The sequence below is a fragment of the Anarhichas minor genome, unplaced genomic scaffold (assembly GCF_050575085.1).
Source record: "Anarhichas minor isolate MPS153535 unplaced genomic scaffold, ASM5057508v1 ptg000018l, whole genome shotgun sequence".
NCBI lineage: Eukaryota > Metazoa > Chordata > Actinopteri > Perciformes > Anarhichadidae > Anarhichas > Anarhichas minor.
Window position 1 is genome coordinate 13,697,789 of NW_027466464.1, and position 21,882 is coordinate 13,719,670.

The following is a 21,882-nucleotide window of genomic DNA, read 5'->3' on the forward strand; positions in this document are numbered from 1 at the left end:
AATCTACCGAGAGGGATCCTGTGTTCAACTAAAACCAGCTGTGGGTCCCTGAAGTAGAAGCTTCATCTTCTGGATAAAAGCATCAGTCTCTCTGTTTAAACACGTTATAAAACCATCTTTTCAAAGAGTCTGATGAAGAATAAAAGTATTACTTCAGCGCTGACGCTTTAAGCACAATTTCATGACTGTAAACACAGCGTTCACTCTGGATTATTGTCACTCAGATCTCTGCAGAGGGACTTAACGTCAGGGATTACATACCGTGTAGGCCTACCTGCTGCCTTTGAGCCAGTCCTCTGGTTGGTGTGTGTGTGTGTGTGTGTGTGTGAGCTGATTAAAGTGAATGTGTTCCTGCTGCCGCAGAGCACACAGAGGTGTTGAGGCGCCGCTGTGACTCCAGCCCTTTTCCTCTGTTCTCTCTGTGTGTGTGTGTGTGTGTGTGTGTGTGTGTGGCGTGGGCGTGGCTTCCATCACAGCACCTGGGCTCATCTCCGCACCTGCCGGCAATCACACCATCAATCACATGCAGCTCAAGTCCCCGGCTGCCTTCACTCTCATCACCACAGTGTTTCGTCAGCTCAGTGCTATAGAACCGCTCTGAGTCTTTCCCTTTATGTGTGTGTGTGTGTGTGTGTGTGTGTGTGTGTGTGTGGTAACGAACGAGCAGCCAGATGGAAGCGAGTGAATAAAAATACATAATTCAGAGTTTGATGACAGAGTGACAGACATGAGATGTGACAGAATGAGTACAACACTGCTCACATACACACATTATTATTATTACATGTTAGTAACAGCTTTACAGCCTCAGAGATAAACATCTTCCTCTTCTTCTGTCACTCTTATCCAGGCTCTTCTTCTTCTTCTGCAGTGCTTTAATGGTTGAACTGTTCATATCACTGCTGATCATTTTACAGGTGAAGTTCCTCCAGAAGTCAGAGTTGTGTCCATATGTCTGTGGATGTAACAGAACACGTCAGCAGGACCTCATGTAACACGGGAACACGCTGAAGCGTTGCAGCCTGCTGTAGATGATGGAGCTGAGGGTGGAGGTTAAGCCCAGGCTGCTGATTCCCTCCTAATCTGGGGAGGGATCAGGTTAAATGTGTCGGAGTGGAGCTGGTTCACCACCAGGACTCACACTTCTTCTGATGATTGTCTCTGAGGCTGCAGAGAGACGTGTGCATGTCCTCATCCTCCGTCACACAACGTACCAACACAACAGACTGAGCAGTCACTGTGACTCACTGTGGGGCTTTTATTGTGAAGGAGCAACAGGAAACACAACTTGTTTCTTATTTCCTCCAGGAGGTTATGCATTCTGTAAATACATCAGATCATTTAATGTTTCCCTGTAATAATAATAATCATTTATTTTACTCGAGGCGTTCAAGGTCCTCCTGCAAAAACCTAATTTGGGAGACACACACACAGGGCTTTTATTGTGAAGGAGCAACAGGAAACACAAGTTGTTTGACTTGGTGTTTAAAAAAGCAGCATCTCCTAATTTGCATATGTGATGTCATAATTGTGATGACGTTGAGCTTCTCATAGTATTGACTCACGAACTACATGTTTAATGTAGTTTCCCATAATTCTAAATAAGACTTAATGTCTCTTACTGTCTGTTTATTGTCCTTAAAGAGACAGTGTCTTAACGTATGTCTCATAAAGTTGAAACATTAACTTACTGTCAATCATTCGTATTTTAAAAAGTCATAAGTTGATTTTAGTAAGTTGAAAAATGACCTTTTGTGTTAATGTTTACATTTCATAGATATATATCTTTATGTTCTTGGCAGTTATGGCCCTCCTCCTCTTCCTCCTCCTCTTCCTCCTCCTCCTCCTCCTCCTCCCGGAGCTCCAGCTGGTTGGTGACGTCAGACCGTGTGGACTTCAATCTCCTCACAGAGGGAGGAGGGGGGGGGGGGGGTAGAAATATACAGCGACGTCAGTGAACGCAACACTCCGCTGACAGCACTCCAACAGGCACTTCACCCGGACTATACCGGCTGCATCGGCCGGTCCCGGTCCCGGTGTGGGTCCATGCTCGAGGACTTTCTCTTCAGACGGATCTCCACGCGACTTGTTGACGTTAAAAGGTAAGAGAGTCACGTTGACGCTAACGCTCGTGCACAGGTGTCGAGAAGAATGGCTCCTCAATTAACCTGTGGGTTAATTAACGACGTCATGAAAGCTTTTTATTCACTAAATCATTTGGTTTAAACGGATAAATAACCGGAGAGACCAGAACTAAATGTTTCATCTGCTCTGAGAGCTGTTTAGGTCAGAGTGACCTGGTGAATGAATAGTAATTATTAGTTATGTTTTAATGTTTTAACTTCACAAAGTCTGTTATTTAAATATCACGTGATGATTAAAGCTGCACTTGTTTGATGCTGAAGATACATTAATATAATAAAACGCATTTAATATGATCTATTAAACATGTTCCTGCTCCACTGAACTAGTTTACTTCTCTGATCTTCACAAGTCAAACAAGAGAAAGAGCTTCATCTCAAGGAGAAGCACCAAGAAACTGTTTCACTTTAATGCATCTTCATATTAAATCAACACCGCTGGTCTTAAGCCAGATGTTCTGCATGTTTCCAGGCAGAAACTCCACTTTTCTCTTACTCCAGATGTGCGTTGAGTGATTCCCTCTTTAGAGCGACGACGTCTCACCTGTCGTGATGTTTGATCTGACGGACACGAGCTAACGAGGAGTTTCATTTCTGCACTTATTGTGGAGATCGTCCCAAAGACAGAGCCAGCGTTAGAACGTTAGAGGTGAAGCGGACCGGACTCCATCCAGAACCTCCTCGTCCTCAGTGGTCCACATGTGTTAGAAGAGATAAGACAGAGAGACGTTTAGACACGACCACGCCTACGGAGGACAAAGACCAACGAGAAGGAGAAGATGCTTCGTGTGCAGAGCAAACTCTCAGGTTCAGTCCAAGCAGACACGTCTGTGTGGACTTGATCTTACAAACGCCTCTACGTCACTTTCATAACTTCTTAATCCTATTCATGAAAGTATGAAATCATAATTCACGGCCGGGTGAAGCTGCAGGGGATTTCCTGTTCGATGTTTAACTCAGTTAGCGTTTGTGTACTTCCTGTCACCAGAGCGGAAAGTCAGTTTAAACGTAACGATGTAATGCTGCGCGGCTCATCGTGTGTCACGTGACCTTTGACATCACGCGGTCATCATCCGAGCAGCTCACACGAAAGACTCGGACGTCTTGTTTTTCTCAGTGCAGGCAAAGATAATTCGGTTAACCGGGTGTGAAAGGTCAAACACAAGACCGAGAGCACCAACGGTCTTCACTGTTAACTGCTGGTCCACCGCACGGAGACGCTTCTAACCCGTCTTACCTTCTGAACTCTGCTTCAGTGTCAAAGCTGCATCCTCTCTAGTGTCCACCAGGGGGCGACTCCTCTGGTTGTATAGACGTCTATGAGAAGATGACTCTACGTACTTGGACTTGACTTGAGACCTGAGACTTGTCCGTCGTGATTTTGGGCTAAAACACAATATTTCGCTCAAACTTGCTGTGAATGCTTCACAGGAACGTCTCGCTCGGCCCGGAACGAACTGTTCCTACAAGTAGAGGAAGTGGTTTTGGTGACAGAACGAACACAAACAGCGTCTACATACACACACACATATATGTACATATATGTGTGTGTTTCTGTGTATCAGCACGTCCCTGACAGGATGTCTGTCTGTCTGTTAATTAGTGACATGCTGGATTATATAACGCTGAACACAGACCTCAGCTGGCGTCACTGGGTGCTTGTGACTCCCTGTGGATCGACTGCTGCCGTCTGTTCAGATCTGTGTTTCTGATGCCAACCAATGACACTTTCTGTTGGTTTATGAATCATTTTGTCCATTAAATGATGATTGATCTTTGTCTCTTCCTCGTCTCTGAAAGGACTGAACGCAGGAATAATTCACCTGAATGTCACTGCGATCCATAACCTCCTTTAATTGTTTCTGTGAACCCTCCTCTTCCTCTTCCTGTTTGTGTGTCGGGCTTAATTGTGAGTCTGTTGTGAGTCTTTGTTGTTGAAGGTCAGAAGCTTCGCCTGTGGCGACGGCGGTGTGACGAAGCAACAACACCGGATCTCTTATTATAAATAAACCGGATCTCTAATTTTACATTAGATGAGGATCCGTAAAGCTTGTGAAGGTTTCTGAGCTTTGGTTCGACGAGTCAAAGAGAAGATGATTCGTCTTTAAATGTTCTCCTGACATGTCTGCTGATAAACAGCCGTTAAGCTCCATGATCACTTGAATCATCTCCTGCAGCTGGAAGATGATGAGGTCGTCCGCTGGAGGCGGGTCAACACAGAGGTTATCTGATGAGCAGCTGGAGCATCGATGTGTGCAGACGTGCTGCTGTGAGCCGGCGTGTGTCGGCCTGCAGCCTGGTATGGATCCAGCTGTCAGGAAGCTCAGCTCGTCTGTGTGATGGAGGCTTCATCTGCTGTCACATACACACGCAGCAGTAAAAGCTTCCTTCAGACTTCTGCTGCTCGTTGCATCGCGTTCTGTGACTAATCGTTGATTTTATCGCAGCTCGAGGACTTTGAGACGTGATCGTAAAAAGCTGCTTCGTGACCTGAAATCCTCGAGCTCTCTGAGAGCAAACTCAATCAGCTGCTGGAGGATTTACACGCCAATAAAACCTGCATAAAGACTGATAATCCGCTGGATGCTGAGGAGGTTAAACGGTTAAGTGCTGCTCTTCGTGTGCAGCATGAGAGGCTTCCTCCTGGTCCCAGGACTCGCACAGCTCGGGGCTTTAACCTCTTCCTTTAGGAGACAGGAAGTTGTGAATCAGCTGATAAATGAAGCGTGACGATGAACAAAGTGTACATAAAGTACATTGAGTCTGATCCGGTGTGCTTTGGTCCTTCTGTTCTGCTGCAGGTCTTCCTCTGTGAGCTGTGGGAGTCCAGCTCTTTGTTTGGGACAGTTCAGGTCCACCACGTCTCTCTGGAGTCTAGAGAACCAGGTCTGGTCCTGAATGTTGGACCCCAGAGACGCACGCATGTCCAGGTACGACTGAATCCTTCCTCTACTCATGCACGTGTTTATGGATCGCTGTGCTCACGAGCCACGTTTAACGATGATGGACGTCTATGAACACAGAACCACAGCCCGGGTTAGAACCACGGAGCGCTGCACCAGAAGGAGCTCCTTTCACCGTGTGGCTGTTGAAGGCTTGCGTTCTCTGCGTGGGCTGTGATGTCGGTTACATCTGTAGGAATAAGAGGCTTCAGTATTGAGAGGAGTGTGTTTGGAGAGAAGAGGGCCGTCGGTCTCATGGAGGTCATCTCGTGTGGTCAGAGTCAGCTGAGGTCTCGTAAAAGCCAACAAGGCCTGATTTTAATCCTCCCGTCTCTCTAGATCAAGGATTATTCTGTGATTGTTGGAGGACCTCTAAGCTCCCCTGTGACTACATGGCTGGTGGCTGTTGTCCTTTACATAAGGAGGATATTGTAATGCTTCATGTTACGTGTTCCTCACACGTTCCTGCAGCTCTCTGCTCCAGTTGGCGCTGCAGAAGGCTCAGGAGGACTTCCTGTGATGGAGGAGAGGAGGTGTCGTTCCTCTGGACTAAATGCTCTCAGAGCAGCAACATTAACAATCTCTAATCTACGTTTCCTCCTTTATGCTCAGTCAGAGCTCCTCCTCCTTGTAGTCACATGACTGTTGGTCTCAGATGAATCAATCATGACTTCATAGTTTCACAACTTAATGTTTCTACACAATCATGTTAAAGTGAACTCTTTATTAGAGGAGACATTTATAATGAGACATGAAGAATAAAATGTCTTCTTCTGAAAGAAGCGTTTGTCTCACATGATATGTTCGAGGACCGTTGGAAAGATGAAACTCTGAGGATACGGCCGGTTGTTAGCAGCTCCTGGCTGTGATGAACGTGTCGTTTTGGGCGATTGTTTAAAGAAAACGTGCTTTTCAACCCCACCAGTGTGTTTGGGTTCAGAGGGACATGTTTGTGACATGTGTCCTCATGATGTCGGCTGATTGACACGGATATGAAGGAACTCTTCCCAGCAGGAGGAGGAAACGGACTCCTGAGACACTGAACTCTCTCGTGACTCTTTATGAGGACGTACTCACGACAGTCTGACCTCAGGAGGGTTTGACGCTGCGCTTCACCGGACTGATCTGATTAGAGTAAGGAGCTTCCACAACCTGAAGAGCCCAACGATCTCCCTGCGCTGCTATTTATAAACTCTGTATCATGTTCAATGCATCCATACACACCCTGAACGCTGTCAGCCTCAGACCTCGTAGCGGACCACACGTCCCTGGTCGAGGACAGACTTGGATGAGTCTTTCTATTCTGTGCTCTGGTGTACTTCAGCAGACTGGTGTGATGGCAGACAGGAGGGAGTCTCATGACTGGAGGAAGTGATGCTGCTGCCGCGGGGCCGTCACACTGCTGCCCTCCTCAAACCTCCGGTTGTCTCCGGGTCACATGCTGCCGGAACCCCCGAGGCGTCTCCTCTGGGACCAGGACTCGTGTTTCTAAACGGTGTCTTTGGTGTCGGCAGGTCGGCGGGAGGCTGCGGGATGCTGTGGCTGCTGCTCTGTGTGCTTCCTCCGCTGGACGGCAGCAGACTGGTGGCCCAGGACGTCACTTACAGAGCAAGACACGGTGAGTTGTGTGCTTGTATATTCTACTGGAACCAGACTTCACACTCTGCCTCTATGAAGGTGTGAGAAATCAAACTAAGGCCAAGTTTTACAAGACATTAACCTCTGATTGATCCTCTGTTAATCATGCTCTCATGATGCCTTCAATCAAAACCAAACTCCACATGTTTGTGATTGAAAGGATGGAAGACAGGAAGCAGTAAATGTCCTCATGTTAGTGCTGCATCATGGTCTAGTGAGTCCAACCCTTCAGTTCACTACATCCAGATCCACGCTCTGCCTCAGGGACCTTTGCACACACATTTAAATGAATGTTTCATTTTGTCAGCATCCATCAGTGATGTTTCTTCTTCCTCTTCATCCAAACAGGCTTCGTCTTCCTCTGAACAATCACTAGAGCACTGGAGTGGAATCATCACCAGAGATGTGCAGACTCCTCTTCAGTAAATGAAGAAGAATAGAAACATGTCTCTGCAGCACAAGTCACAGCACACTTCCTGTGTTCACTAAGATGTTCTTCTGTCTGAATGTCTGTGCTCCGTCTCGTCTGCTTTGATAATTCAAAGTGTTGACGAGAGAGAACATTTAATAAAGATGACATTATGTGACACATAATCATAGGAATGAATACAAACCAGCTGCACAATTCAATTAAAACGAAGCAGAATGGCTTCATGCAATTATCAGATCGCTGGAGGAGCAACATCCCTTAAAGGCTAAAACAAATCATTTTTAATGATTTAAGAGAAGATCTTTGTTTGGTGCAGATTCCTGCAGAGATCTCACCATGTTCATCATAATATACATCCAATGATCATACGTACACACTCATGATCACTGGATCGCTCCTCTGAAGTGTGACCTCTTCACTCAGACGTCTCACAGATGATGACGTCTGAAGCAGACATCACGTATCGATCCGTCACGCTTCATCTGCAGCTCGCTGACATTTCTCTGCTTCGGTTCCACAGGAAGTCTTTCACGCTTTTCACAATAAAAGCAGTTTTGACAGACGTCACAAGGAATGAACTCAACTGTTGGTGTGATGTGGGCCTGAACTTATTACATAATATAATCTCCACGTGACTCGCTTCCTAAACTGTGCAGGCTACAAAGCTGCAACACAAACCTCGTATCCCATAATAACAGACTTTAAACTCACATGTTTGAGATTCAGAGGTTTTAAAACTGTATTCTGAGATAAAGAACGCAAAGATTACTTCTGGAGCTCACAGGAAATTAAATCTGCAGAAGCTGTTTTGTTCACAAACGCTTCCAGATGTGAAGCTGTGACGGCGATGTCATCCGCTCTTCATTGTGTTAATAAGCTGCACAGAAGGATCAGTGATGTTAGAGCCTCTTAAAGGTTGTCTTTATATCGGCTGCTCAACATGTGGTCTCCAGCTGTGTCCAGATGTGTGGAGGTGATGTTATGTGGATCACAGCGCTTTACAGCTGGTGGTGGTATCATCTGGATCCTGTTCACGTTGTGATGGATCTCAGTGAGGTTGGTCTTCAGAATGTGGTCTGACGGTGCAGCTGGTATTTACTCATGTGGTTCTTATTCAGCCACAATGAGACCCAGACCTCTAACCTCCAGACCCCTAACCCCCAGACCTCTAACCTCCAGACCCCCAGACCTCTACCCTCTAACCTGCAGCTCACTCTTTCCTGCAGTCGTTCCACAAGTTCAACATTTTGACATTGATACCATTCTCATGACTGTACGGTGATTATGAAGCTACAGTCAGCAGCCGGCTAACTTAGCTTAGCATAAAGATGTTTTGTGTGCCTTAGTGGTCGTTTTGCATCTCTTTGTAGTTGTTTTGCATGTTGTGGTTTAGTGTCTGTTCTTTGTGTCTCTTTGTGGCCCCTGACCCGTTGGACCCGTGTTCCTACAGGCCCGTCTAGTATCAATCTTTGGAGGAAACTATTTTAAACTCTCCGCGTTGGAAGCTTAAAGTGACGTAGAAATAAAGACAACATATCGGTGGTGATGGATCATCAGTCAGAAGTCTGATTATTATTATTATATAAATCCCTTTGGTGCTTTAAACCCGACTTAGCTCCGGGTTAAAGTAAACCTGATGTTGCAGACCTGCAGTAAATCCCTCACACTCGGGGCAATAATGGGATTTTCTGCAGGTATGAGTTGTTGCAGCTCTGCTGGCGCCCAGCGTGCGTCCTTCCTTTCTCTGTTTCTGAGAAGTGGACGTGGTTGATTAGAAGCAGCCTGCAGCGCGGCTCTGTGAGCTCCTTACAGCAAACACTGCCGGCCTTTGTTCCCCTCACATCATGCATTCTCTCCTGGATTACTGCTGCGATGTTATGAGCTCTCAGACTGGTCTCTGCGTGATGGACAGAAGGTCTCAGCAGCGGCGTCCGTCCACCTCGTATGAAGAGGAAACGTTCTTACAGATTCAGTCAGGAATGAAATGAATCTGGAGACACGAGAACAATGAATTTAATACGACTCAGAAATATTTGTGATATAAAATAAATTGTTCTAATCTTTTAAAATCAGTCTGTTTGGTTCATAAATGTTGAGATCAGAATCTCTTCCTCTGTGTGTGTGTGTGTGTGTGTGCGTGTGTGTGTGTGTGTGTGTGTGATAAAGTCCTTCTGAGAGGAAACTCATTTCTGTGAAAGTTTTCAGCTTCTCCTGTAAAATATGTTTAGAGGAATTCCCGCCACTCTGAACGTCTCACCTGTCCTGCATTAAACTCACCTGTCACTCTCCTCCTCCTCCTCCTCTTCCTCCTCCTCACCACAGAAGCGGTTGCAGTGAAGACGAGGCCTCACATCTACTTCTGCCGCTCTCCCAACATGGAGGACTTCAGCTGCTGGTGGCGTCCGCTGGACAACCTGACAGACGGAGAGCAGGTCACCTACGTCCTCAGCTACTCCCAAGAGTACGTACACAGTACACACTCGGTACTACAAGTACACGCTCGGTACTACAAGTACACACACAGTACAACAATATATTTCTAAGTAGTTGAAAGAGGAATCTGCTGACTCAGAGTGTAATAAGTTGGAGGTTTGATAGTTTGCTGCAGCATGAAGAAGAAGGAGCTCCTCAGATGAGAGTAGACGAGCGCTTCAGGGCGTTTAAATCCGGTTTGATTAGTCGCGCTTCACCTCACTAATAGAAGCTTTTAACACGTCGATGTGAACTCGGCCTCACGCGGCCTCGGCTCCGAGCCGGCCGGCAGAGAAAGCGCTCCGACTCACACGGCGCCATCGATTGTTGTCTCGCTCTGCTGCGACTGTAAATCTGGGATTATGTGAAGAGAAAAAGCCCAAAAACCACCGGGAATAAAGTGCAAAGAACAACAGATTAGAACTTGTGTTTTCCACAGGATTTGTACCACAATGTGCCGTGTTGAGATTACATTTACAGGACGTATAACTGCGTATAAATACACAAATACATCTGGAATGTGCAGAAAAAGAGTCATGAAAGGAGGCGTAGCCGTCGTTTGCTAACAGGAACCCTCCGTGTTCACAGCAAAGGGCCCAGACACCAGTGTCCCGACTACGTGAGCGCCGGCCCCTTCAGCTGCCACTTCGACAGCAGCCACACGTCCATCTGGAAGATCTACTGCATGAACGTGACGGCCGTCACCGCCCGCCGGAACTACACCTCCCAGGAGCACTGCCTGGACGTGGCCGACATCGGTGAGTCAAGTGGGTCCAGATATTTAGACTAGAATAAAAGAGAAATATATGAAATCAATCAAACATGAGCATCACTGCTGTTTGAATATCAACGTGCATATAATGAGTAATAACTGCTGATGGTACAGCTGTGTATAACATCTGTATAAAATCATGTCTGATGCGGTTCTCACGTCTCTCCAGTTCAGACCGAAGCTCCGGTGAATCTGACCTACGAGCTGACGGCGGCCGGTGGAGACGAGGTGGGTCACAGCGCTCTGCTGACCTGGACCTACCCGGTGCCCTCAGACCTGCAGTACGGGTGGATCACGCTGGTGTACGAGCTGCAGTACCGCCGCGTCACCGAGCCCGACAACTGGAAGGTAAAGTACACCTGAATACACAGAACCAGAGGGGAGGACCTGTGATTGAGTCTCTGAAAGAGGGAGAGAAGTTCACTCTTTAAATGAGCTGGTACTGTCTCTCTCCCCCCTCTCTCCCCCCCCAGGTGAAGCACCCTCTGAGGGAGCCTCTGGTGGAGCTGCTGGGCCTCCCGGTGGGAGACTACGTGGTCCGGGTCCGATGCCGGTCCCACAACTACGGCCTGTGGAGCGAGTGGAGCGCCACACTGCCGATGAGCCTCCCCGCAGGGCCTACGGGGAAACTCCTGGTTCTGATTCTGGTGACGGGCGTCGCTGTCGTGGCTCTGCTGCTGATCCTGTTTGGTGTCGTCCATCAGGGGAAGAGGTGACACAGTGTGAACAGCAGTCACAGCTTTAACACCTGGTCTTCACAGTAATGGTCCTGTAAAACTTCCTGTTTCCTCCTTCAGAATAAAAGACTACTTCCTGCCGCCTATTCCAACACCACGGATCATCGGCATCGACCCGCTACTGCTGAAGGTAACACACACTCACACACACACACACACACTCGCATGCACACCTACACACACGCACGCACAGACACACACTCATACGCACACCTACACACACGCACATGCACACTTATATCCATCTTTTCTTATACAATGTTTTAGAATTAAACTTTAAATTAACTTCTTCCTCCCTCTCTCCTCTCCTCCCTCTCTCCTCTCCTCCCTCTCTCCTCTCCTCCCTCTCTTCCTCTCCTCCCTCTCTCCTCCCTCTCTCCTCCCTCTCTTCCTCTCCTCCCTCTCTCCTCCCTCTCTCCCCCCTCAGAAGGGCAACTTGGAGGAGATCAACCATCACTTCAGTACCTTCCACAGCTACAGCCCTCCGAGCTACACGGAGGATGTTTGGGACCAGGTGAGCTCCGGAGACGTCTTCATCTCCACGCCGAAGGACTCGACGGACCAGGAGAAGGATGCCCTGATCGCTCCGTGTGACCCGACGGCCGCCCGCCATCGGCTCTCGACCCACCGCCCGCCGTCGTACGTGCAGAGCGTGTCGCCCTACTGCTCCTCGCCTCCCCAAGCCTTCTGCCCGACGCCGGACGCTCCGTCTCTGTGGTCGAGGCCGGAGGTGGTGTCTCTGCCGGGGACGGACTACAGCGTGATGGGACGTCCGGGTCTCCCCGACGCCGTCGCCACAAAGCGCTCGCCTCAGGACTTCTACACTTGCGTCCAGCTCATGAATGAAAGCGGCGAGGTGCACCTGGTGCCCTGTCTGCCGCCGGCGTACTGCCGCGAGTTCCCGCCTCTCCCGAGGGTCGATTCAGACGCAGCGGAGAAGAAGAAGAAGAAGAAGAAGCTGGCTGACTGCCAAGCCAGGACAAACGAGGGTAAAGATGGCGGCGAGGCCGAGAGGAGCGAGGCGGCGGTGCCTCTGCTGCCCGTCACTGCTGACTGAACACGGAGGCCATGAAACATGGAACACAAAGAACTGTGCTCGTGGACCTTCTGTACTCTGCTCTCCTGCTGCAGAGATTCACTCCATCAGACGACATCGTGTCCAAGAGACGCTGGACTTCTGCAAGTGAAGCATGCAGAGAGAGCAAAGTTGCCTCGTGCACCTTTTAAATATGATTTAGTATTATAACATGCTGCTTCCCCCAAACCCAATAAACAGTACGAGTATCTCATTCATCACTCACATCCTTACTTTAATGTTCCAGATATCAGCCAATGATCTTCACCTTCTTCTAATTCCCCTCAAACACCCGCTGGACTCGTTCCATTCACGGTGGCAGTGTTTTAAACATGGCCGCCCTCAGGAGGACGTCAGCTGTGGATTCAAACTGGAATGTTTTCTGTGCAGCAGCAGCTTTTTTACATGTTTAACACTATTACAAAAAGCATTTCATGAATTACAGAGATGCTGAATGACCTCAGGTAGAGATTTATTTCTGTCTACTAACAAACTGTTAGAGGAGGAAGGAAGAAGAGGACACCTTTCTTTAACCTGTGTGATGACTGAAGTCACTCTGAGGTGCTGTGACCGACTCGTACCGACTCCGGCGGTCCTGGGGAAGCTATGAAACACTCGTCATCGTGTTGTCTCTCTGGTGTTGGACGTCGTTCTCTTCTCTATTCTTGTGCCTTTTTTTATTCACAGAGCTGTTTGTTCCCACACGCCTGGAAACGCTTTCACGTGAGGAAAATGGTTAATGACTCTTAATATATATATATATTTATATACATATATGTATGTGCACACATGTGTGCTGCTGTATACAAACCCGCTCAGTGTTGGTCACGCTTTCACCTTTTTATTGTAACAAAACCACTAAAACCATCCGATGCAATAAAAAGTGAAAAGGCAGCTTGAAGGTGTGCACAGTTCATCATTTATCTCTCTCTCACACACACACACACACACACACACGCACACACACACACACACACACTGTGGCCCTGTGACTTGAATTAGCTGCATTCTGAGGTTATAAATGGAGCTGATAGTCAGCTGACTTGAGATAAAACAGCAGCAGCAGAAGAGAGAGTTGTGGACTTTGAATAACGGACACACTCTTTAGATCACAAGTCATAATAATAATACTACATATAAAGACAGAAGACTCCTCAAACATCACGACTTTAATAAACAAGAGGACAAAACAATAAGGAATGAAATATACTTTATGGATAAATAATGGAATAACACAATAGGAGAAGGAAGCAAGGACAGAAGGAAGGAAGGACAGATGAAGAGAAGAAAAAACATAAATATTGGAATAAAATAATGTATGAAATGGGGGAGGAAGTAGGGGACAGAAGGAAAGGAAGTAAGGAAGTAGGACACATGGGAGGATGGAGAGGAAACAAGGAAGGACAGAAGGATAACAAAAGTATTAAAACATATTTCATGCAATGAAATAAACAGTCCGATAGTATATAAGTAGTCTGAGCAGTACATGTACTGAGAGTATCAGAAGTACTCTGAGCAGTACTCTACTGCAGTATCACAAGTACTCTGAGTTCTGGGTTACTGGTGTCGGGTGTCGGGGCTCTGCAGGCCTGTTGGTGGGGGGTGGGGGGGAGGACTCTCTAACTTTAGTGTCAGTCTGGACGCCATCGGCTTCACACGAGCTGCTTCAGACCGGCCGAGGTAAGAACACACACACACACACACACACACACAGAACGGTGGTGTTTGGTTTAAAGTCGTCCTCCACCTCTCAGAGTTCTCTCTCCTGGTTTTACTTTTGTTTGACTAGTTTGGAGTGTTTCTCTCGAGGCCTCCGGCTCTCAGGCAGCTGTCGCTCTGATAAAAATAGATCCTCGTCACACATCTACAGTTTACTGTCAGCTTAGAGGCACAAACATACAATCATACAAAATACACACAAACATACAAAATACACACAAGAAGAAGAAGAAGAAGCATCCACATCAACAATGACACATTCAGCAGATCACAGAGAACACAAAGTTAGGAAGATATACTGTATGACTATGAAATATTCATGACAAAGTATTTCAACAACAATAAAAACACGTTCTCTACAAGAAGAAAGACAGAAGACTGTGTGTGTGTGTGTGTGTGTGTGTGTGTGTGTGTGTACGTGTGTTACACTCCTTTAGGAGGCTGAATATGTGAAGATTGATGAGTTTTGATCAGTTATTTTGTCCATAATGTCACTATTAATGGCTTTTAATGGAGCTCCAAGTTGTTTACTCTCAACAGCACAAACATCAGATGTCGTCATAAACTAGTTTATATTATGGATTTAACCTGCTGCTCCTTTTAATGCAGCTTCTACTGGACATCATTGTTTTAATAGAGTTCTGCTCATGCAAACCAAAGACAAATGTCTGCATGCAAACAGGAGACAGAGGTTTAATGGTTTACATGTAATTGTAAAAAGAAATGTTTCACTAGTAAATGTACTCATGTAATGTACGAATGTAATCAGTAACTCATCATCTTGTTTCAATTATTATTATTTTAATAATTCTTTCTTTAAAATATATTTTGGGGAAATGAATTTGTTTTCTTGCTGAGAGTTTCATGCAGCAGCCGGTTAGCTTAGCTAAGCATAAAGACTGGAAACGGGGGGAAACTGCTAGCGTGGCTCTGTCTGAACACGTAGTTTCTCGGTTAGTTAATCTGTAAGAAAAGAAGAAGTGTTTCTTCAGAACATATTCATCCACAATCGTCTGATTCATCGTCAGGATCTGAATCCGGCTGGATTCTCTCTTTCATTTCTATTTCTAGATCTTACTCAACCTTCAGATCCTCTGTGTGATTCATTTATATTGTTTCCTCATGAGGTCACATCCCTGTTTGAATCATACGACACCTCTCCTCTCTCTGACTCTGCGTCTGATGTTTCATAGATGTATTCATGTGATAACTGGGTTTCTTTCTTCCCTCTATATAATAAATATTATTAAAATGTGTTTTTGACAGCTTAACGGTGCAGATGATCCAATAAATACCTGCAGCAGTATTATAGTACACATATGTATTTAAATGTGTAGCTGTGATCATCATTTAGAGAACTCATAAATAAGAATATATTGTCTGAAGTGAATTTAATACAAATCCAGAAACTTCACAAACTATTATTTTTATTTTGATCAATGGCAGGAGGATCCTTGTTGCAATGGCGTCGACCAATGAGAGCGGAGCGCGCCAGGACCAGACGGTTCCTGGTGGTGAGGAGAAGGAGGAGGACGAGGAGGGGAGGATCGTCAGAGGGATCCAGTCTCAATACCTCCGCTGTGCGTCACCCAGGTAGGAGAGGAGACCACCTGGAGGTCTGATTTCAGGATTTAGGAGAATCATTAGCAACATGAGAAGCTGCTCTTTTCTCCCTGGACTCTTTGATTCAAGATGAATATCTGACTCATTTATTGCATAAAGATTGTTGCATTAATGTTTAAAAAAGAAAAGTGATGTTTGCTTTGTGTTGAGGATTATTAAAAGCTCCTTGTTCCTCCTCTCCGTCAGTTTCTCCATGGCTTCAGAGTCCAGGTTCTCCGTGATCTCCGGCTCCGACGCCGCGAGCATCTTCATGGAGCCCATGCACCTCTCGTCAGCCATCGCTGCCAAGAAGATCATCAGCGAGGGTGAGGAGCTCAAACTAAACCCAGACACGTAACATCATGTCTCTATAAAATGTCAGAATGAAGTCTTAAGCGATGGATGGACGGAGATCACGTCAGGTCGTCCTCAACCAAATCACTTCTGACGTCTGAGTCCACGTCCAACACGTCTAATTCAGTCAAGAGCTCCTCAATTACATCCGATCCACGTCTCGTCCCCTCGGCTGGTTAGCGGCCCCGAGGAGCGGAGACGCTCTGATTGAGGACATTAGCTCGTGGGACTGCATCGTCCATTAAAGGGACAGCTTTAATGGGCGATGCATGTTTCATGTGCAGAGGAGCACGAGGAGAGATGTGTGTTTTAATATGCAGGCCGCTGAAGTTTCCTCCATAACCCTCAGACCTCATCTTCTCATATAAGAAACATATATAAGTGTCCACGAAGTTATAATACAATCAATATTAAATTCATTTGAGTTCAAATAAACTTTAGACATCAGAACAAAAATACTTTACATCCACAAAGTTACTTTCACCGCTGAAGGGTGAAATGATTCTGCTCCTCCTCCAGCAGGGAGACGGAGAATCCTACTGAGCATGTGCAGAGTGTTACTAATCTGGGTCCAGAAATCTACTGTTCTTCTCTTAAAATCAAACATTAAGACACGAATCTGCTGAGAGGGACTGCATTATCATGATTATGATTATTTAATCCCTCTGCATTTAAGCTTTAATCGAAGGTCAACACATCTGGTTCATGTCCTCCCTTTAGAGCTGCCGCCTCGCAGCGTGCAGGCCGAGTCCGTCCCCGAGTCCATGCTGGAGACAGCCGATCAGCTGATGGTGGAGGACCTCTACAACCGCGTCAAGGACATGATCGACGACCGCAGTCCCTACAACACCCCCTGTGTGCTGGACATCCAGAGGGCCATGGTGCAGGACCGCCTGGAGGCCCCCCTCAACCCCGTGGACGAAGTGTGGCCTAACGTCTTCATAGCCGAGAAGTGAGTCAAGCAAATCCTAAATGTCCTCTTACCGGCTTCTTCTGCAAGAGCGAACTCCAGCAGCCGAGGAAGACCATGTGTTGGGGTTGAAAGCCACAATACCAGCCAGTCTAACGGACCTCTACTGCTGTTTCCATGCTTGGTTCGCACGTCTGATTCCTCCTCACAGTGCGATATTTCTCTCGTTTCAGATCCGTTGCGGTGAACAAGGCTCGCCTGAAGCGAATGGGCATCACCCACATCCTGAACGCGGCCCACGGCACGGGGGTGTACACGGGCCAGACCTTCTACGGCAGCATGAGCCTCCAGTACTTGGGCATCGAGGTGGACGACTTCCCTGACTCCGACATCTCGCCGCACTTCCGGCCCACCGCCGAGTTCTTGGACGACGCTCTGCTGACACACAAGGGTGAGAGAGGCTGTCTCTTTTTCCTGGTGATGATGATGATGATGATTCATCTCTTCAAAAGATCATCTTCATCCATTTTGCTGAATAGCAGCTGATTCACAAAGTGTTGCCTCGAGGAATGAATTCCTTTTCTGCTGCCAAACGACTTTTATTCCATCATTATTATACTATAAAGAAGTCTCTACTTCCTGGTACTAAACATCCATCTTGTCTCTGTGCAGGAAAGGTTCTGGTTGTGTCCATGATGGGCGTGAGCCGCTCCGCCGTCCTGGTGGCGTCCTACCTGATGATCTTCCAGCACATGACCGTCATGGAGGCCCTGACCTCCATGAGGAAGAAGCGCGCCATCAACCCCAACGAGGGCTTCCTGAAGCAGCTGCGGAATCTCAATGAGACCCTGATGGAGGAGCGCGACGACGACGACGATACGCTCAGCCAGTGCTCCGTCATCGATGCACGCGGTTGCGCTCGCATCTTCGGCGAGGATGAGGACGATGACGAGGACGATACGGATAGAGAGGAAGAGCGGAGCATGATCGAGGTGAAAGCGCGCTCCATCGTGATGGAGGAGGAGGAGGACGGAGAGAGCGTGATGAGCAGCGTCGCCTCCACTGCGGATGCCGCAGCGCTCCGGAGCGGATTGACTGGCGCACCGATTGACCAGAGGCCGAGTCAGGAAGAGGTCGTCCTGCCGGAGACGGAGGGCGGAGAGGATGGAGAGGACGAGGACGGCCTCGACAGCATGATCCGCGAGTGGCAGAGGAGGAACGAGAAATACCAGGATGACGACTGGTGGGAGGCGCAGCTGAACAGCGACGGAGAGGACGTGGAATCCGTCGGCGAGGGACAACCGACGAAGATGTCCGATGTGGAGAGCGTCACCAGCGAGGACGTGCGCGCCGTGAAAGAGCGGTTGAAGCGCCGCGGCAGACGTCCGGCCTCGGACGCGATGTCCACCTCCAGCTGCACGAGTTACTCTGATCTCTGGAAACAGCGGCTGAGGGAAATCGAGGAACAAGCCGCCGCTCGCTACCGCAAGAAAGAGGACGAGGACGGCAGCGAGAGCACCGCCTCAGAAGGTGGAGAAGGAGCAAAGAAGAAGATTGATGATGAGGTGGAGAGCCTCCTCTCCGACACCAGCTCCATGTACAACTTCTGCCAGAAGAACAAGGAGAAGATGACGCCTTTGGAGCGCTGGCGTGTCAAGAGGATCCAGTTTGGCTGGAACAAGAAGGATCGAGAGGACGGAGACAAAAGTTGTGTGGGAGACGGAGAGCAAGGCGACGGAAAGGGAGAAGCCAAGACGCCGTCCTATCAGGATGTCAACCTGACAGCGTATCAGACGTGGAAGCTGAGGCAGCAGAGGCGCCTCGGGGAGGAAAACACGGAGGAGATCGTGGAGATGAGTCGGGGCGAGGACTCGGCGACGGTCAAGCGGAGGCAGAGACGCGAGGAGATCCTGGAGCGCTCGAAGAAAACGCTGGAGGAGAGTCAGTCCATGTGTGGCTTGGACGACGAGAGCAGCGTCAGCGGCGGTACGATACCTCTCTCCGCCTTCTGGGCCGGAGCTGGAGTCACGGGCCTGCCGAGTGTCGCCAACGACGACAACATGTCCATGCTCAGCGGCAGGTCATCCGTCATATCCTCGGTTTCACAAGCTCGCAGTGCGAGATCTGTGAATCCCATCGCATCGCTTCCTCCCATCCTCCCGGTTCCCACGGTCCAGGGCCCCGGAGGAGAACCCATGGTCAATCTAGCCAGCATCCAAAACTGGATCGCCAACGTCGTCTCCGAAATGATCAAGCAGAAGCAGACCGAGATGAGCCTGCCTCCTCCGTCACGCGCCGGATCGGAGCTCGGCTTCAGCCTGATTTCGGGCCGCGGCATGGACGACGACAGAGCGTCCCTGCTGAGCGGCGCTTCCTATTCCAGCGCGCTGTCGCTGGGTCGAGGCGGGGCGGCGTCGGTCCTCTCCGGCGCCGGGTCGAGCAGCATCTCCGGTCTCACCGGGAGAAACTCTGCTCTGGGATCCAGGAAAAAGAAGATCACCACCACCAGCGTGCCTCTGTTCAGCCTCTTCCAAGACCAGGTCAACATGGGCAAGCTGGACGCCATGGACAAGGAGATCAAGTCCGAGATGAGGGGCAAGATGGCCGTCTACGAGAAGAAGAAGATCCTGGAGGACAACAAGCGCAGCACGCTGTACAAGAAGAAGAAACCAAAGGAGGACGAAGACGAGAAGGAGGAGAGGAAGAACAGAGAGGAGGAGTTTCTGGAGGAAGCAAAGAAAAAGGAGAAACCTGCGAGGACTTTCGGGCTCTCTGGGTGTCTCAATCTCAACCCGGCGCTGGAGAAAGATAAGAACACCAGCGTGGACGACTGGCTGACGAGCGTCCGGCCTCCTCCGAGGAAGCCGGCCTCCGGGGTCGACGCCGGCCCGGCGGAGGACCCCTACGACGACCTCGACGCCTCCGCTTCCGAATTCGACTTCTCCAGCCGCAGGGCGTCCTACGCCCTCGACGAAGACGACGAGGAAACTCGCGGCGTTTCCTCCGGATACAGATCGCGGCTCCGTGAGCGTCCATCGAGCGAAGACAACGGGTTCACGGCGTCCCACGGCTACAGGAGGTCGTACGGCGCCCACGACGAGGGCGACGAGGCCGCCGAGAGCTTCCACGACCTCGCCGCAAAGAGGAAGTTCACCCATCGTTCGCCGTACGAAAGCAGCGAGACGGAAGGGAGGAGGAGTCTGAGGGAGGAAGCCAGCAATGAGGAGGAGGAGGATGACATCACCACCTTCATCGCCCAAACCAGGCAAAGGGTCCGAGCTCGGGCCGCCGCCGAGGCCGAAGACAACGAGGTGCTGGTGGCTTGGAGGGCGCAGCAGGAAGCGAAATCACAGAGCAGAAGTGAACCGTAGGAGATTTGAGAGATCTGAACTCATCGTGGACTTCAAATCTGAGGATAATATGAAATAGCAAAGATCGATTGGAAACACTTGTGTTGTGATTATTGTTCAAGAAACACTAATAACTGTAAAAGTAGGCGTCGCTGTTTTTGTGGATTTCTGTATTTGGACAAAAGAAAACCGACATCAGTCAGTAAAATATACACTTTTGCCTTCTTGTCTCTGTTATTAACACAACTAGTTTATTATATCGTTTATTAGGGTTTGTTTGCTCCACCGTTGAATGTAAAACTGATTGTGAAGCACATTTAATACATATTTTCATAAAAGATGACGTGAGACGAGTCATTTGTTTCTTTATTTTATTATTGCAATAAATGTTCTGACAAATGACGACTCATGGGCTTTTATTATTATTATTTAATTTAATAAATATTTTATTAAATATAAGATTAAATAGATACCCAATAACAAACAACTCAGACCAGACAAACTGATTATTAGTAATATAACTATTATCATGATGATGATTATTATTATTGTTTTGATAAATGAATAGATAAATGATATTAAACATTAAATTATATGTAAGATTAGAAGACAATGAGCCTGTTATTCCTGCTTTTATATAACTGTTTTTTATTTCTTGTATAACAAGAGAAGAAGAGCATTTCCTGGAAAAGAAATGACTCGTAGTTCTGCTGATCCTGGTCTGATGATTATGAAAGAAGTATTTCTATATTTGTGGACGATCATCACTCTTACATCTACGTCATACCTCCATCTATGGGACACTGGAGGTACTGCTGCAGATACACTTTCAGATAAAGATGTTTGAGATTTATAGATAATTATCGTCTTAATAAATCATTCAGAATAAATCATAAAACATATATTTGTGTTCGCCGTTCCTCAGCTCTTGATTGTGTTTCTCACTTTGTTTCCTGGCAGTAACGGTGACATAATGTAACACTCACTGCAGCTTATGAGCAGCTTTACGCTCCACAGAGGGATCAACGCTGCAGAATGTTGAGCTGGAAGAAGAGGAACACAGATATTATGAGACATTTACACACAGTATATATGTCTGCACACTGTGTCTGCAAGATTCATAGTTAATGTGAATTTAAAAAAGGAAGAAAATGATTTAAAAGGTGACAAACTATGTAGATATTTGCTTAGTTTTAAGTAAGACTGAATATTTTGTATCTTGTTGCCAAAATAAAAGAATCTCTAAAGACTTGTGAGTACTTTTACTTCTGATACTTTAAGCAGAAGTACTGCAGTAAAAGTATTAATACCACAATGTAGAAGTACCATAATATATTATTATTAGATCATAAAACTGATGCTTTAATGTGTTTACAGCTCATTTTAATATCCTATATTTATTAGTTTATTCAGTGTTTGTATTATTGATCAGAATCTACAAATCGTCAAATAAATGCAGTAAAATAAAAAGTACAATATTTGCTTCCAGAATGTAGAGAAGTACGTTCAGAATTATACTTAATTAAAGTACTTTGCTGTATATAAAGAGCGGTGGTCATGTTGAAGAAGTAAAGAAAGAGCAGCTGACAGATTAAAGTATTAAGGATAAAAACGAGGCCTTCAGGTCACCAGACTGAGGGACGAATGACGTGAGCTCGTTCTCTGCCAATCGGCATGAATTCAGTCCTTCAGTGTGAAAGCTTTCATAACGCCGACACATGCAGCTTCATTCCCTCCACT

The 21,882-nt window shown here is 47.4% G+C and overlaps 2 protein-coding genes across 11 annotated transcripts; both read left to right on the forward strand.

Moving 5' to 3' along the window:
* The first annotated feature begins 1,925 nt into the window (after positions 1-1,925).
* On the forward strand, positions 1,926-13,101 carry crfa4 (cytokine receptor family, class I receptor 4). 10 transcript variants are annotated; one of them, XM_076094975.1, is made up of 9 exons: positions 1,974-2,102; positions 4,943-5,071; positions 6,408-6,701; positions 9,474-9,612; positions 10,212-10,390; positions 10,565-10,743; positions 10,869-11,107; positions 11,193-11,262; positions 11,560-13,101. In XM_076094975.1, exons 3-9 carry the CDS (start codon positions 6,458-6,460, stop codon positions 12,187-12,189), a joined length of 1,680 nt encoding a protein of 559 aa, XP_075951090.1. In that variant the 5' UTR covers positions 1,974-2,102; positions 4,943-5,071; positions 6,408-6,457; the 3' UTR covers positions 12,190-13,101. The 10 variants fall into 10 exon arrangements, with proteins under 10 accessions (XP_075951097.1, XP_075951099.1, XP_075951090.1 ...); XM_076094980.1 differs by having other exon boundaries at positions 11,563-13,101; XM_076094981.1 differs by having other exon boundaries at positions 10,212-10,381.
* Positions 13,102-15,388: 2,287 nt separating this feature from the next.
* Positions 15,389-20,186, forward strand: styxl2 (serine/threonine/tyrosine interacting like 2). Its single transcript, XM_076094804.1, has 5 exons — positions 15,389-15,519; positions 15,736-15,854; positions 16,603-16,834; positions 17,026-17,243; positions 17,465-20,186. The coding sequence occupies exons 1-5, from the start codon at positions 15,389-15,391 to the stop codon at positions 20,161-20,163; spliced, it is 3,399 nt and encodes a 1,132-aa protein (XP_075950919.1). The 3' UTR covers positions 20,164-20,186.
* Positions 20,187-21,882: the final 1,696 nt, after the last annotated feature.